The sequence below is a fragment of the Hylobates moloch genome, unplaced genomic scaffold (genome assembly GCF_009828535.3).
Source record: "Hylobates moloch isolate HMO894 unplaced genomic scaffold, HMol_V3 SCAFFOLD_15, whole genome shotgun sequence".
Classification (NCBI taxonomy): Eukaryota; Metazoa; Chordata; class Mammalia; order Primates; family Hylobatidae; genus Hylobates; species Hylobates moloch.
The window spans coordinates 41679294-41690277 of record NW_026652290.1 but is presented as its reverse complement, the minus strand read 5'-3'; the positions used below and the strand labels follow the sequence as shown (position 1 = coordinate 41690277).

The window sequence follows — 10984 nt, the reverse complement described above, 5'->3', positions numbered from 1 at the left end:
GCTTGTTTGGCATGCTCAAGAGCACTCACATTGGAGCAGAAAGTTGCTCTGCTGCTCTGTGACTTGGAACAAGTCACTTTCCCTCCCAGCAGGGCCTGCCTCCTCCCCTAGAACCGTGGGCTGCCTCTGCGCCCCTCCCAGGGTTATAGCCAGTGCTGGGCATGATTGCATGGGGAGGGCTTCCATGATTAGTGAAGGCAGAAAGGAAAACCTCGGGAAACTCAAGACCTAAGACACAGGGTCCGGCCAGGTGCGGTAGCTCAGGCCTATAATTCCACAGCACTTTGCGAGGCTGAGGTGGGAGCATCTCCTGAGCCTGGGGGCCTGAGGCTGTAGTGAGCTGTGATCATGCCACTGCACTCCAGCCTGGGTGACAGAACGAGACCCTGTCTCAAAGAAAATAAATAAATAAAAATAAGAGGAGGACCCTGCCGCGGTCCCGGAAGAGCCTCGTCCTGGGCGGCGGTGGTGCGGCGGTCGCCGTTATGACCACTGGGCTGGGCGGCTGACCGCCGAGCTAGGAGAGGGCCCAGGGCCCCGAATCTCGGTGGCCGCTGCTTGAGCGCGACCTGCGCCATGGCCTTCTCCGCCGCCTCCTCCGAGCATTTCGAGAAGCTGCACGAGATCTTCCGCGGCCTCCATGAAGACCTACAAGGGGTGCCCGAGCGGCTGCTAGGGACGGCGGAGACCGAAGAGAAGAAGAAATTGATCAGGGATTTTGATGAAAAGCAACAGGAAGCAAATGAAACGCTGGCAGAGATGGAGGAGGAGCTACGTTATGCACCCATGTCTTTCCGAAACCCCATAATGTCTAAGCTTCGAAACTACCGGAAGGACCTTGCTAAACTCCATCGGGAGGTGAGAAGCACACCTTTGACAGCCACACCTGGAGGCCGAGGAGACATGAAATATGGCATATATGCTGTAGAGAATGGGCATATGAATCGGCTACAGTCTCAAAGGGCAATGCTTCTAAAAGGCACTGGAAGCCTGAACCGGGCCACCCAAAGTATTGAACGTTCTCATCGGATTGCCACAGAGACTGACCAGATTGGCTCAGAAATCATAGAAGAGCTGGGGGAACAACGAGACCAGTTAGAACGTACCAAGAGTAGACTGGTAAACACAAGTGAAAGCTTGAGCAAAAGTCGAAAGATTCTCCGTTCAATGTCCAGAAAAGTGACGACCAACAAGCTGCTGCTTTCCATTATCATCTTACTGGAGCTCGCCATCCTGGGAGGCCTGGTTTACTACAAATTCGTTCGCAGCCATTGAACTTCTATAGGGAAGGGTTTGTGGACCAGAACTTTGACCTTGTGAATCCATGATGTTAGGGATGTGGATAGAATAAGCATATTGCTGCTGTGGGCTAACAGTTCAGGGATGCACTGTATAGCCAGACTGTGGGAGGAGGGAGGAAAGATGGAAAACCACTTAAATGTGAAGGAACAGCAACAAGACCAGTATGATATACCAAGGTAATAAATGCTGTTTATGACTTCTTTAAAAATAAAAATAAAAATAAGAATAAGAGACGGGGCTTGCCCTCCAGGAAGCATGGATGCTCCACTTTCCTCCGACTCCTCCTGGCATTTTTCATATACGCAGATTAGAACTGACAAATGCTGGGAAGAGATACAATTTTAAATATATTTTTTAATTAAGATAGGAGACATGTTACTTGTAGAATTTTCAAACAATACAGAAGCTTATCAAATACAACACCTGAGTTCCTCACAGCACCCCTAGGTTTGCTGAATCTTTCTTTCTTTCCCTTTCTTTCTTTCTTTCTTTCTCTTTCTTCTTTCTTTCTTTTCCTTCTTTCTTCTTTCGTGTTTTTCTTTTTTTGCTTTTTTTGTTTGTTTGTTTTTTTGAGATGGTGTTTCACTGTCCCCCAGGCTGGAGTGCAGTAGCATGACCTTGGCTCACTGCAACCTCCGCCTCCCAGGTTCAAGTGATTCTCCTGCCTCAGCCTCCCAAGTAGCTGGGATGACAGGCACATACCATCACCCCCAGCTAATTTTTTGTGTTTTTAGTAGACATGGGGTTTCCCCACGTTGGCCAGGCTGGTCTCGAACTCCTGAGCTCAAACGATCTGCCCACCTTTGCCTCCCAAAGTGCTGGGATTACAGGTGTGAGCCACCGCACCTGGTGGTTTGCTGAATATTTCATCAGACCTTTTTCTCTGCACAGCAGGGGATGGGGAGAGTGTGCGTGTGAGGGAGAGGATTGAGGGCTCAAAAGGAAGACCATGGAAGCAGGGAAGCAGGTGGAGGGTTCCCACCTGCCCAGCTTAGGGGGCCAGAGTGCCTTTGTGGAGAAGAACTCAAAATCCCTTAGAGTTCATAGTAAATGAGCCCTAATAGAGAGCAATTTTACACTAAAAACCATTGACTCATATATTTTAAATAGGTTAATTGTATGGTGTATGAATTTTATCTCAATAAAGCTGTTTTTTTGTTTAAGAAAAAGGATTTTAAACCAAGTGAGGTTTCAGATGTTAAAAAGAGAAGAAACACTCTTTTATTTATTTATAATTTATTTTTTGAGATAGAGTCTTGCTGTGTTGCCCAGGCTGGAGTGCAGTGGCACCATCATAGCTCACTGTAACCTCGAACTCCTGTGCTCAAGCTATGTTCCTGCCTCAGCCTCCCATTCCTGTGCACCTCCCAAGTGCACAGGCTTGCACCACCATACCCGGCTAAGTTTTAAACTTTTTGTAGAGACAGAGTCTTACTGTGTTGCCCAGGCTGGTCTCAAATTTCTGGCCTCAAGCAATCCTCCCACCTTGGTCTCCCAAAGTGATGAGATTATTGGTGTGAGCCACTGCGCCTAGTCTAAGAACCCCACTTTAAAACCCAGATACAGGCTGACAATTTTCAAAGCTTATATATTTACTATTTTGAATAGGATATTACTTTTTTAAAGAAAAAAATTTAAATAGTACAGGAGAATGCACTGAGAAGAGAGGCACCCCTGACATCTGTCCTCCAGTGGAGAGGCAATGGCAGTACAATGGATTTCTGGTGTATCTGTGGTATTTGTTCAGTGATCCTATAAACGGACATACACATAGTCTTTTCAGAGTAGGAAATGTGGAACAGGGAGGGAGAAAAATTTGAGAGGAAAAACATACCCAGGGGATGACTACTGTATTTATATTCTTGATTTCTTTTTCTTTTTCTTTTTTTGAGACAGTCTTGCTCTGTTGCCCAGGCTGGAGTGCAGTGGCATGATCTCAGCTCACTGCAACCTCCACCTCCTGGGTTCAAGCAATTCTCCTGCCTCAGTCTCCCGAGTAGCTGGGATTACAGGCACACACCACCATGCCAGGCTATTTTTGTATTTTTAGTGGAGATGGGGTTTTGCCATTTTGGCCAGGCTGGTCTCAAACTCCTGACCTCAGATGATCCACCTGCCTCGGCCTCCCAAAGTGTTAGGATTACAGGCATGAGCCACCACGCCCGGCCTATATTCTTGATTTCTTAGCCTGGGGGACGGGCATGTAGGTGCTTATTATAGTAATGCTTACATATTTTCATATGCCTGAACAAATTTTTTTTTAAGAGAAAAAGATTAGAAATAGCTAAAATTCATTCAAAAAGATAACTTCACATACCATAGATTTCCTTCATCAGATTAGCTCCAAGGGGTATTTTATATATTGGAAGAGGTTACGTAGCTGTTACTTATAGTTGATACTCTGTTTTTGCTTAATTTTAAAATAAAAGTAAGGGAAATGATGGTTTCCGGGCCTGATGAGCTCCGGGCCTGGGGTTTAAGACTTGGCTGGTGCATCGGATCAGTTTCTGACGCCATCTAGTGTTAATGACATGCAATCTTTGGGAGCAGCCTCCAGGACTCAGCCTTGGAAACTCCTCAAAGATCAGAAAAGTACTGATGGGCAGGGTGCGGTAGTATTTCACTTAACATAATGACCCCCAGTTCCATCTATATTACTGCAAATGACAGGATATCCCTTTTTTATGGCTGAATAATATTCCACTGTGTATAAGTACCACATTTTCTTTATCCATTCATCTGATGATGGACACTTCAGTGGATCCCACATCTTGGCTATTGTGAGTTTTGCTGCAGTACACACGGAAGTGCACCTATTTCTTCCACATAGTGATTTCCTTTTGGATATATACACAGCAGCAGGATTGCTGGATCATATGGTAGCTCTATTTTCAGTTTTTCGACGAACCTTCAGACTGCTTTCCATAGTGGTTGTACTAATATACATTCCTCTCAACAGTGTACCACTGTTATCCTTTTTCCGCAGCCTTGCCATTATCTGCTATTTTTTGTCATTTTGATAATAGACATTTTAACTAGGGTGAGATAGTATCTCATTGTGGTTTTGACTTGCATTTCCCTGATAATTAGTGACGTTGAGCATTTTTTCATATACCTGTTGGCCATTTGTATATCTTCTTTTGATAAATGTCTATTCAAACTTTTAAATCCAATTATTTGACCTTTTGCCATTGAATTATTTGAGTTCCTTATATATTCTGGTATATAACAATGGTTTGCATAACCCCTTGTTAGATGCATAGTTTATAAATATTTTCTCCCTTTCTGTAGGTTGTCTTTTCACTCTGTTGATTATTTCCTTTGCTGTGCAGAAGCTTTTTAGCTTGATGTAATCCCATTGATCTATTTTCGCTTTGGTTGCCTGTGCTTTTGAGTTCTCCATAAAATCTTTGCCTAGATTAATGTCCTAAGGTTGTTCCTTTATGTTTTCTTTTAGTAGTTTTATAGTTTCAAATCTCACATATCAGTCTTTAATCCATTTTGATTTGATTTTTGTACATGGTGAGAGAAGGGGGGTCTAATTTTATTCTTCTGCATATGGATATTCAGTTTTCCCAGCACCATTTATTGAAGATACTCTCCTTTCCCAAGTATATGTTCTTAGAGCCTTTGTCAAAAATGAGTTGGCTGTAAATGTGTGAATTTATTTCTGGGTTCTCTATTCTATTCCATTTGGTTATGTGTCATGGTTTTATACACAAGCCATGCTGTTTTGCTTATTATAGCATTGTAGTATATTTTGAAGTCAGGGAGTGAGATACCTTCAGCTTTGTTTGGTTATGGGTTATTGCAGAGAAAGAATACAGAGGGAAGCAGAAGGAAGAGGCACACAAGCCCAAGGGACAGCAGGCCCAAGGGACAGCAATCCTTTTTGCTCAGGATTGCTTTGGCTATTTGGTGTCTTTTGTGGTTCCATAAAAATTTTAGGATTTTTTTTTATTTCTGTGAAGAATGACATTGGTATTTTGACAGGGAGCATATTGAATCTGGAGATTGCATTGGGTACCATGGACATTTTAACAATATTCTTTCAATCCATGAGCATGGGCTATCTTTCCATTTTTTTATGTATGTGTCTGATATGGTTTGGCTGTGTCCCCACCCAAATCTCATCTTGAATTGTAGCTCCTATAATTCCCATGTGTTGTGGGAGGGACCCAGTGGCAGATAACTGAATCATGGGGGGCAGTTTTCCCTGTACTGTTCTCATGGTAGTGAATAAGTCTCACGAGATCTGATGGTTTTATAAGGGGAAACCCCTTTTGCTTGGTTCTCATTCTCTTACCTGCCGCCATGTAAGATACGCCTTTCACCTTCCACCATGATTGTGAGGCCTCCCCAGCCATGTGGAACTGTGAGTCCATTATACTTCTTTTTCTTTATAAATTACCCAGTCTCGGGTATGTCTTTATCAGCAGCATGAAAATGGACTAATACAGTGTCCTCTTTAACGTCTTCCATCTGTGTTTTATATTTTTCATTGTAGAGATATTTTACTTATTTGGTTACATTTATTTCTAGGTATTTTTTGTAGCTACCTACATGTGATTGTTCTCTTGGTTTGTTTTTCAGATTGTTTGCTGTTGACTTATAGAAATGCAATGATTTTTGTACATTGATTTTGTATCCCACAACTTTACTAAATTTGTTTATCAGTTCTAGCAGACTATTGGTAGAGTTTTTCTGAATATAAGATCATGTCATCTGCAACAAGGATAATTTGACTTTTTCCTTCCCTATTTGGATGCCCTTTATTTCTTTCTCTTGCCTAGTTGCCCTGGCTAGGATTTCTAGTATTATGTCGAATAAAAGTGGTGAAAGTGGGCATACTTGCCTTGTTCTAGATCTTAGAGGAAAGGCTTTCCATTTTTTCCCCATTCAGTATAACTCATACATTTGTCATACATAGTCCTTGTTGTTTTGACAATGTTCCTTCTATACCCAGTTTGTTGAGAATTTTTATCATGAAGGGAGGTTGAATTTTTTCAAATGCTTTTTACCATCTATTGAAATGATCATACGGTTTTTATTTGTGATTCTGTTAATGTAAATCATCATGTTTATTGGTTTGTATATGTTGAATCATCCTTTTATCCTTGAGATGAGTCCCACTTAATCATGGTAAATGATCTTTTTAGTGTGGTGTTGAATTCGGTTTTCTAGTATTTTTACATCTATGTTCATTGAGATACTGGCCTCTAGTTTTCTTTATTTTTGTGTGTCCTTTCTGGTTTTGGTATTTGGGTAGCGCCAGCCTCATAAAATGAATTTAGAAGTACTCCTTCCTCTTTGATTTTTTGAAGAATTGGTGTTAGTTCTTCTTTAAATGTTTGGTAGAATTCAGCAGTGACACCATCATATCCTGGGTTTTCTTTTTTTCTTTTTTTTTTTGAGACAGAGTTTTGCTCTTCTTGCCCAGGCTGGAGTACAGTGGCGTGATCTCGGCTCACTGCAACCTCCACCTCCCAGGTTCAAGTAATTCTCCTACCGCAGCCTCCCGAGTAACTGGGACTACAGCCACGCACCACCACGCCCAGCTAATTTTTGTATTTTTAGTAGAGACGGGGTTTCACCATATTGGCCAGGATGGTCTCAAACTCCTGACCTCAAGTGATCCATCGGCCTCGGCCTCCCAAAGTGTTAGGATTACAGGCGAGAGCCACCACTTCTGGCCAGGTCCTGGGTTTTCAAGAAGTCTCCCTTTAAGCAACTGTGGCTTTTGATGGTCATGCTAAACTGTTAAGTTACTATAAAGTTTAGCAATTCACAGAAGTACTGATAAATGTTGGTCATTTTGCGTATCATATTTTGAACTAAGGCTGTTATTTATAGCAATAATCTTCAAAATAGGTCTAAGCACCAAAATAGGGCCTAAAATTATTCAATTAAATCCATGGCTTAAGTACTATATTATACGGTTTGGTTGTGTCCCCAGCCAAATTTCTTCTTGAATTGTAGTTCCCATAATCCTCACGTGTCATGGGAGGGCCTTGGTGGGAGGTAATTGAATCATGAGGACAGTTACCCTCCTGCTATTCTCATGATAGTGAACGAGTTCTCATGAGATCTGATAAGTTATTTTTGTTTGTTTTTGTTTTTGAGATGAAGTCTCGCTCTTTCACAAGGCTAGAGTGCAGTAGCATGATCTCGGCTCACTGCAACCTTTGCCTCCCGGGTTCAAGCGATTCCCTTGCCTCAGCCTCCCGAGTAGCTGGGACTACAGGTATGTGCCAACACGCCCAGCTAATTTTTGTATTTTTAGTAGAGATAGGGTTTCACCATATTGGCCAGAATGGTCTTGATCTCTTGACCTTGTGATCCATCTGCCTCAGCCTCCCAAAGTACTGGGATTTCAGGCGTGAGCCACAGCGACCAGCCAAGATCTGATGGTTTTATAAAGGTCTTTTCCTCCTTTTGCTGGGCACTTCTCTTTGCTGCCACCATTTGAAGAACGTGTCTGCTTCCCCTTCTGCCATGATTGTAAGTTTCCTGAGGCCTCCCCAGCCATGCGTAATCGTGAGTCAATTAAACCTCTTTCCTTTCTAACTTACCCAGTCTCAGGCAGTTCTTTAAAGCAGATCATGTCATCTGACTAATACACTATAACTTCCATAATACACTATAACTTTTCTTTATATTTCTTTTTATATCATTTTTTAAAGATGGATTCTTGCTCTGTCACCCAAGCTGGAATGCAGTGACACAATCATAGCTCCCTGCAGCCTGGAGCTCCTGGGCTCAGGTGATCCTCCCACCTCAGCCTCCCAAGTAGCTAGGACTACAGGCAGGCACCACCATGCCTGGCCAATTTTTTAAAGTATTTTGTAGAGATGGGGGTGTCTTGCTATGTTGCCCCAGCTGTATATCATTTGTAATTTATATTTTTGTATACTTTTATGCTGTACTTAATAAATTAGCACAATAATATAAACATTTATATAAGTATGTGTATATGTGTGTATAAATAGGTTGAATATCCCTTAATCTAATTTCTTGGGACCATAAGTGGTCCCAAGATTTCAAATTTTTGAAATCAAAAATTTTGAAAATTTCAAAATTTTGAAATCTGGATTTCATATACATAATGAGATATCTTGGTGATGAGACTCAAGTCTAAAATCAAAATGTATTTATGTTTCTTTTCTTTTTTTTTAGAGAAAGAATCTTGCTCTGTCACCTAGGCTGCAGTGCAGTAGCACCATCATAGTTCACTGCAGCCTCGAACTCCTGGGCTCAAGCAGTCCTCCCACCTCAGCCTCCCAAGTAGCTGGGACCACCATGCCTTACCATGCCACCATACCTGGCTAATTTTTTTACTTTTTTTTAAAGACAGGGTCTTGCTGTGTTGCCCAGGCCAGTCTTGAACTCCTAGCCTCAAGCAATTCTCCTGTTTGGCTTTCCAAAATACTGGGATTATAGGTGTGAGCCACCACTACTGGCCCATTTTTGTTTTACGTACACCTTATACATGTAGCCTGAAGGTAATTTTATATAATATTTTAAAATAATTTTGTGCATGAAACAAAGTTTTGACTGTGACCTGCCATATGAGGTCAGATATGAAATCTTCCATGGTGGCATCATGTCAGTGCTCAAAAGGTGTCAGATTTTGGAGCATTTTGGATTTTGGACTTTTGGATTAGGGATGCTCAACTTGTGTAATATGGGGTCCCATATTAAAAAATAGTTTTACCGATGGGTGTTATGAACAAAAAAGCTTGGAAAACACTTATTTATTAGATACCATTTAGAAACTATTCCAAAAATCAACTATTGACATTTGGTTTCATACAAATTTATATATTGTTTATAAATATATGCAATTTTGTAGTTTTACTCGTATATATCTTTACTGTATAAAAACTCTTAACATTCAGATCTAGAACAAGTTTATGTTTTCTGTTCAAATAAACAACCTGCACAACTGGATGAGCCAGAAATTTGTCTCCCTTACTCCCCGAAGCCACTATATCAGCCAGTCCTGGGAATTTTATATCTTTTATTTCTTGAATTTGTTTGCCTCTCTCCATCTCCATTGCCTGTACCCTAGTCCAATGGAGGACAACTCATTTAGTAGAAAAGGGGGAATTGTAGCTAAGCAGCCACAGAAGAAGATATATATGTGAAGTAAACAAATGTGTTGAGAAAAACGGCTAGGAGTCTGAACACTTGGAGGCCCCAGGAAGATACTGGAAGAACTGTTCTAGCAAAATGAGGAGGTGAGTTGAGGTTGAAGAGCACATGAGATTAGGAAATGGGATTCAGAACAGGAGAACAGCAAAAGGAGGTCCCAGGAAAGTAGCTAACTACCAGGTCTAAAGGTCCCAAAATACATATTGGAACTCTGCAGGGGGGCAGGAGCAATGATGAATACAATTGTCAGTCATTGACATGCTTGGGCCATTGGGAAATTAGATAGATCTGAGTATCTGGATAAATGTTAGTGATAATCAGTACATAGGAAGACGCACATAAAAATAGATGCACTTATGAACTTCAGGAGAAACACAAGGCTATTGGAGGGGAAAAAAAACCCATAATTTTGGCATATCATCTGGCTTGGCAGTGAGCAATATCACATTATCTAAATGCTGGTGACTGATTTAACTAAACGTTGTGACAGAACCTCGCTGGGAAAATAGGGAGGGAAGGTTAAGAGAAAGGGGGCATATAAAGATACTAAAATCCCAACTACCAAAAATAAGCCAATAGATAATACCTAAAAGTTATAAATCAAGAAAGGGCAGTATAAACAGTATTTATTTGTTTACTTTGTGGATCAAAGCCAAGAATCTATGTTTTAAAAAGCTTCCAGGTGATTTGGATAACGATTCAAGAAATTTTCACCCTTCTAGTGTGATTCCTGCCAAATCAAATGCCTACATTTCTTGTGATTAACAGGAATTCTGTATCTATTACTTTTTTTTCCATACACAATGCTATGTTTACAGTACACTGTGTGCTGGGGAGTGTTGAGAAAAGAAGCAGGGAAAGTAGACAATGGTTTCTCTGGCAAGTATGGAGGACACCTCAAGATTGGAATGACCAGAACTTTTCATAGGTGAGCAGATGGATCTGTGAGCGTCTAAACAGGTGTGATAAACAGAGCTAAGTGGAGTGAGAAAATCTAAACAAAGACTATATAAGGCAGGCTGGGTGTGGTGGCTCACAGCTGCAGGGAAGCCATGGCAGAGGGATTGCTTGAGGCCAGGAGTACGAGAACAGCTTAGGCAACATAGCCAGACCCGACTGACCCTGTCTCTAAAAAACAATTCAAAAATTAATTGGGGCCAGGTGTGGTGTGGCTCATCCTGTAATCTCAGCACTTTGGGAGGCCAAGGTGGGCAGATCGCTTGAGCTCAGGAGTTCAGAGACCAGCCTGGCCAGCATGGTGAAACCTCGTCTCTACTAAAAATACAAAAATTAGCCGGGTGTGGTGGTGCACGCCTGTAGTCCCAGCTCCCCAGAGGCTGAGGCAGGAGGATCACTTGAATCTGGGAAGTGAAGGTTGTGGTGAGCCGAGATGGCACCACTGCACTCCAGCCTGGGCAACAGAGAGAGACTTCATCTCAAAAAAAGAAAAACCACTACTTGTTGAGTTTTGGTGTTGTGTTAAAGAATAGCCACAATTATACAAAAAGGCTGTCTCAAAAAATAATGA

The 10984-nt window shown here is 41.7% G+C and overlaps 1 protein-coding gene across 1 annotated transcript; it reads left to right on the top strand.

The window, feature by feature from the left end:
* Window positions 1-447: 447 nt before the first annotated feature.
* LOC116483034 (vesicle transport through interaction with t-SNAREs homolog 1B-like) lies at window positions 448-1477 on the top strand. The gene has a single exon (XM_032753628.2). The coding sequence runs from the start codon at window positions 577-579 to the stop codon at window positions 1273-1275; it is 699 nt and encodes a 232-aa protein (XP_032609519.1). The 5' UTR covers window positions 448-576; the 3' UTR covers window positions 1276-1477.
* The last annotated feature ends 9507 nt before the right edge of the window (window positions 1478-10984 follow it).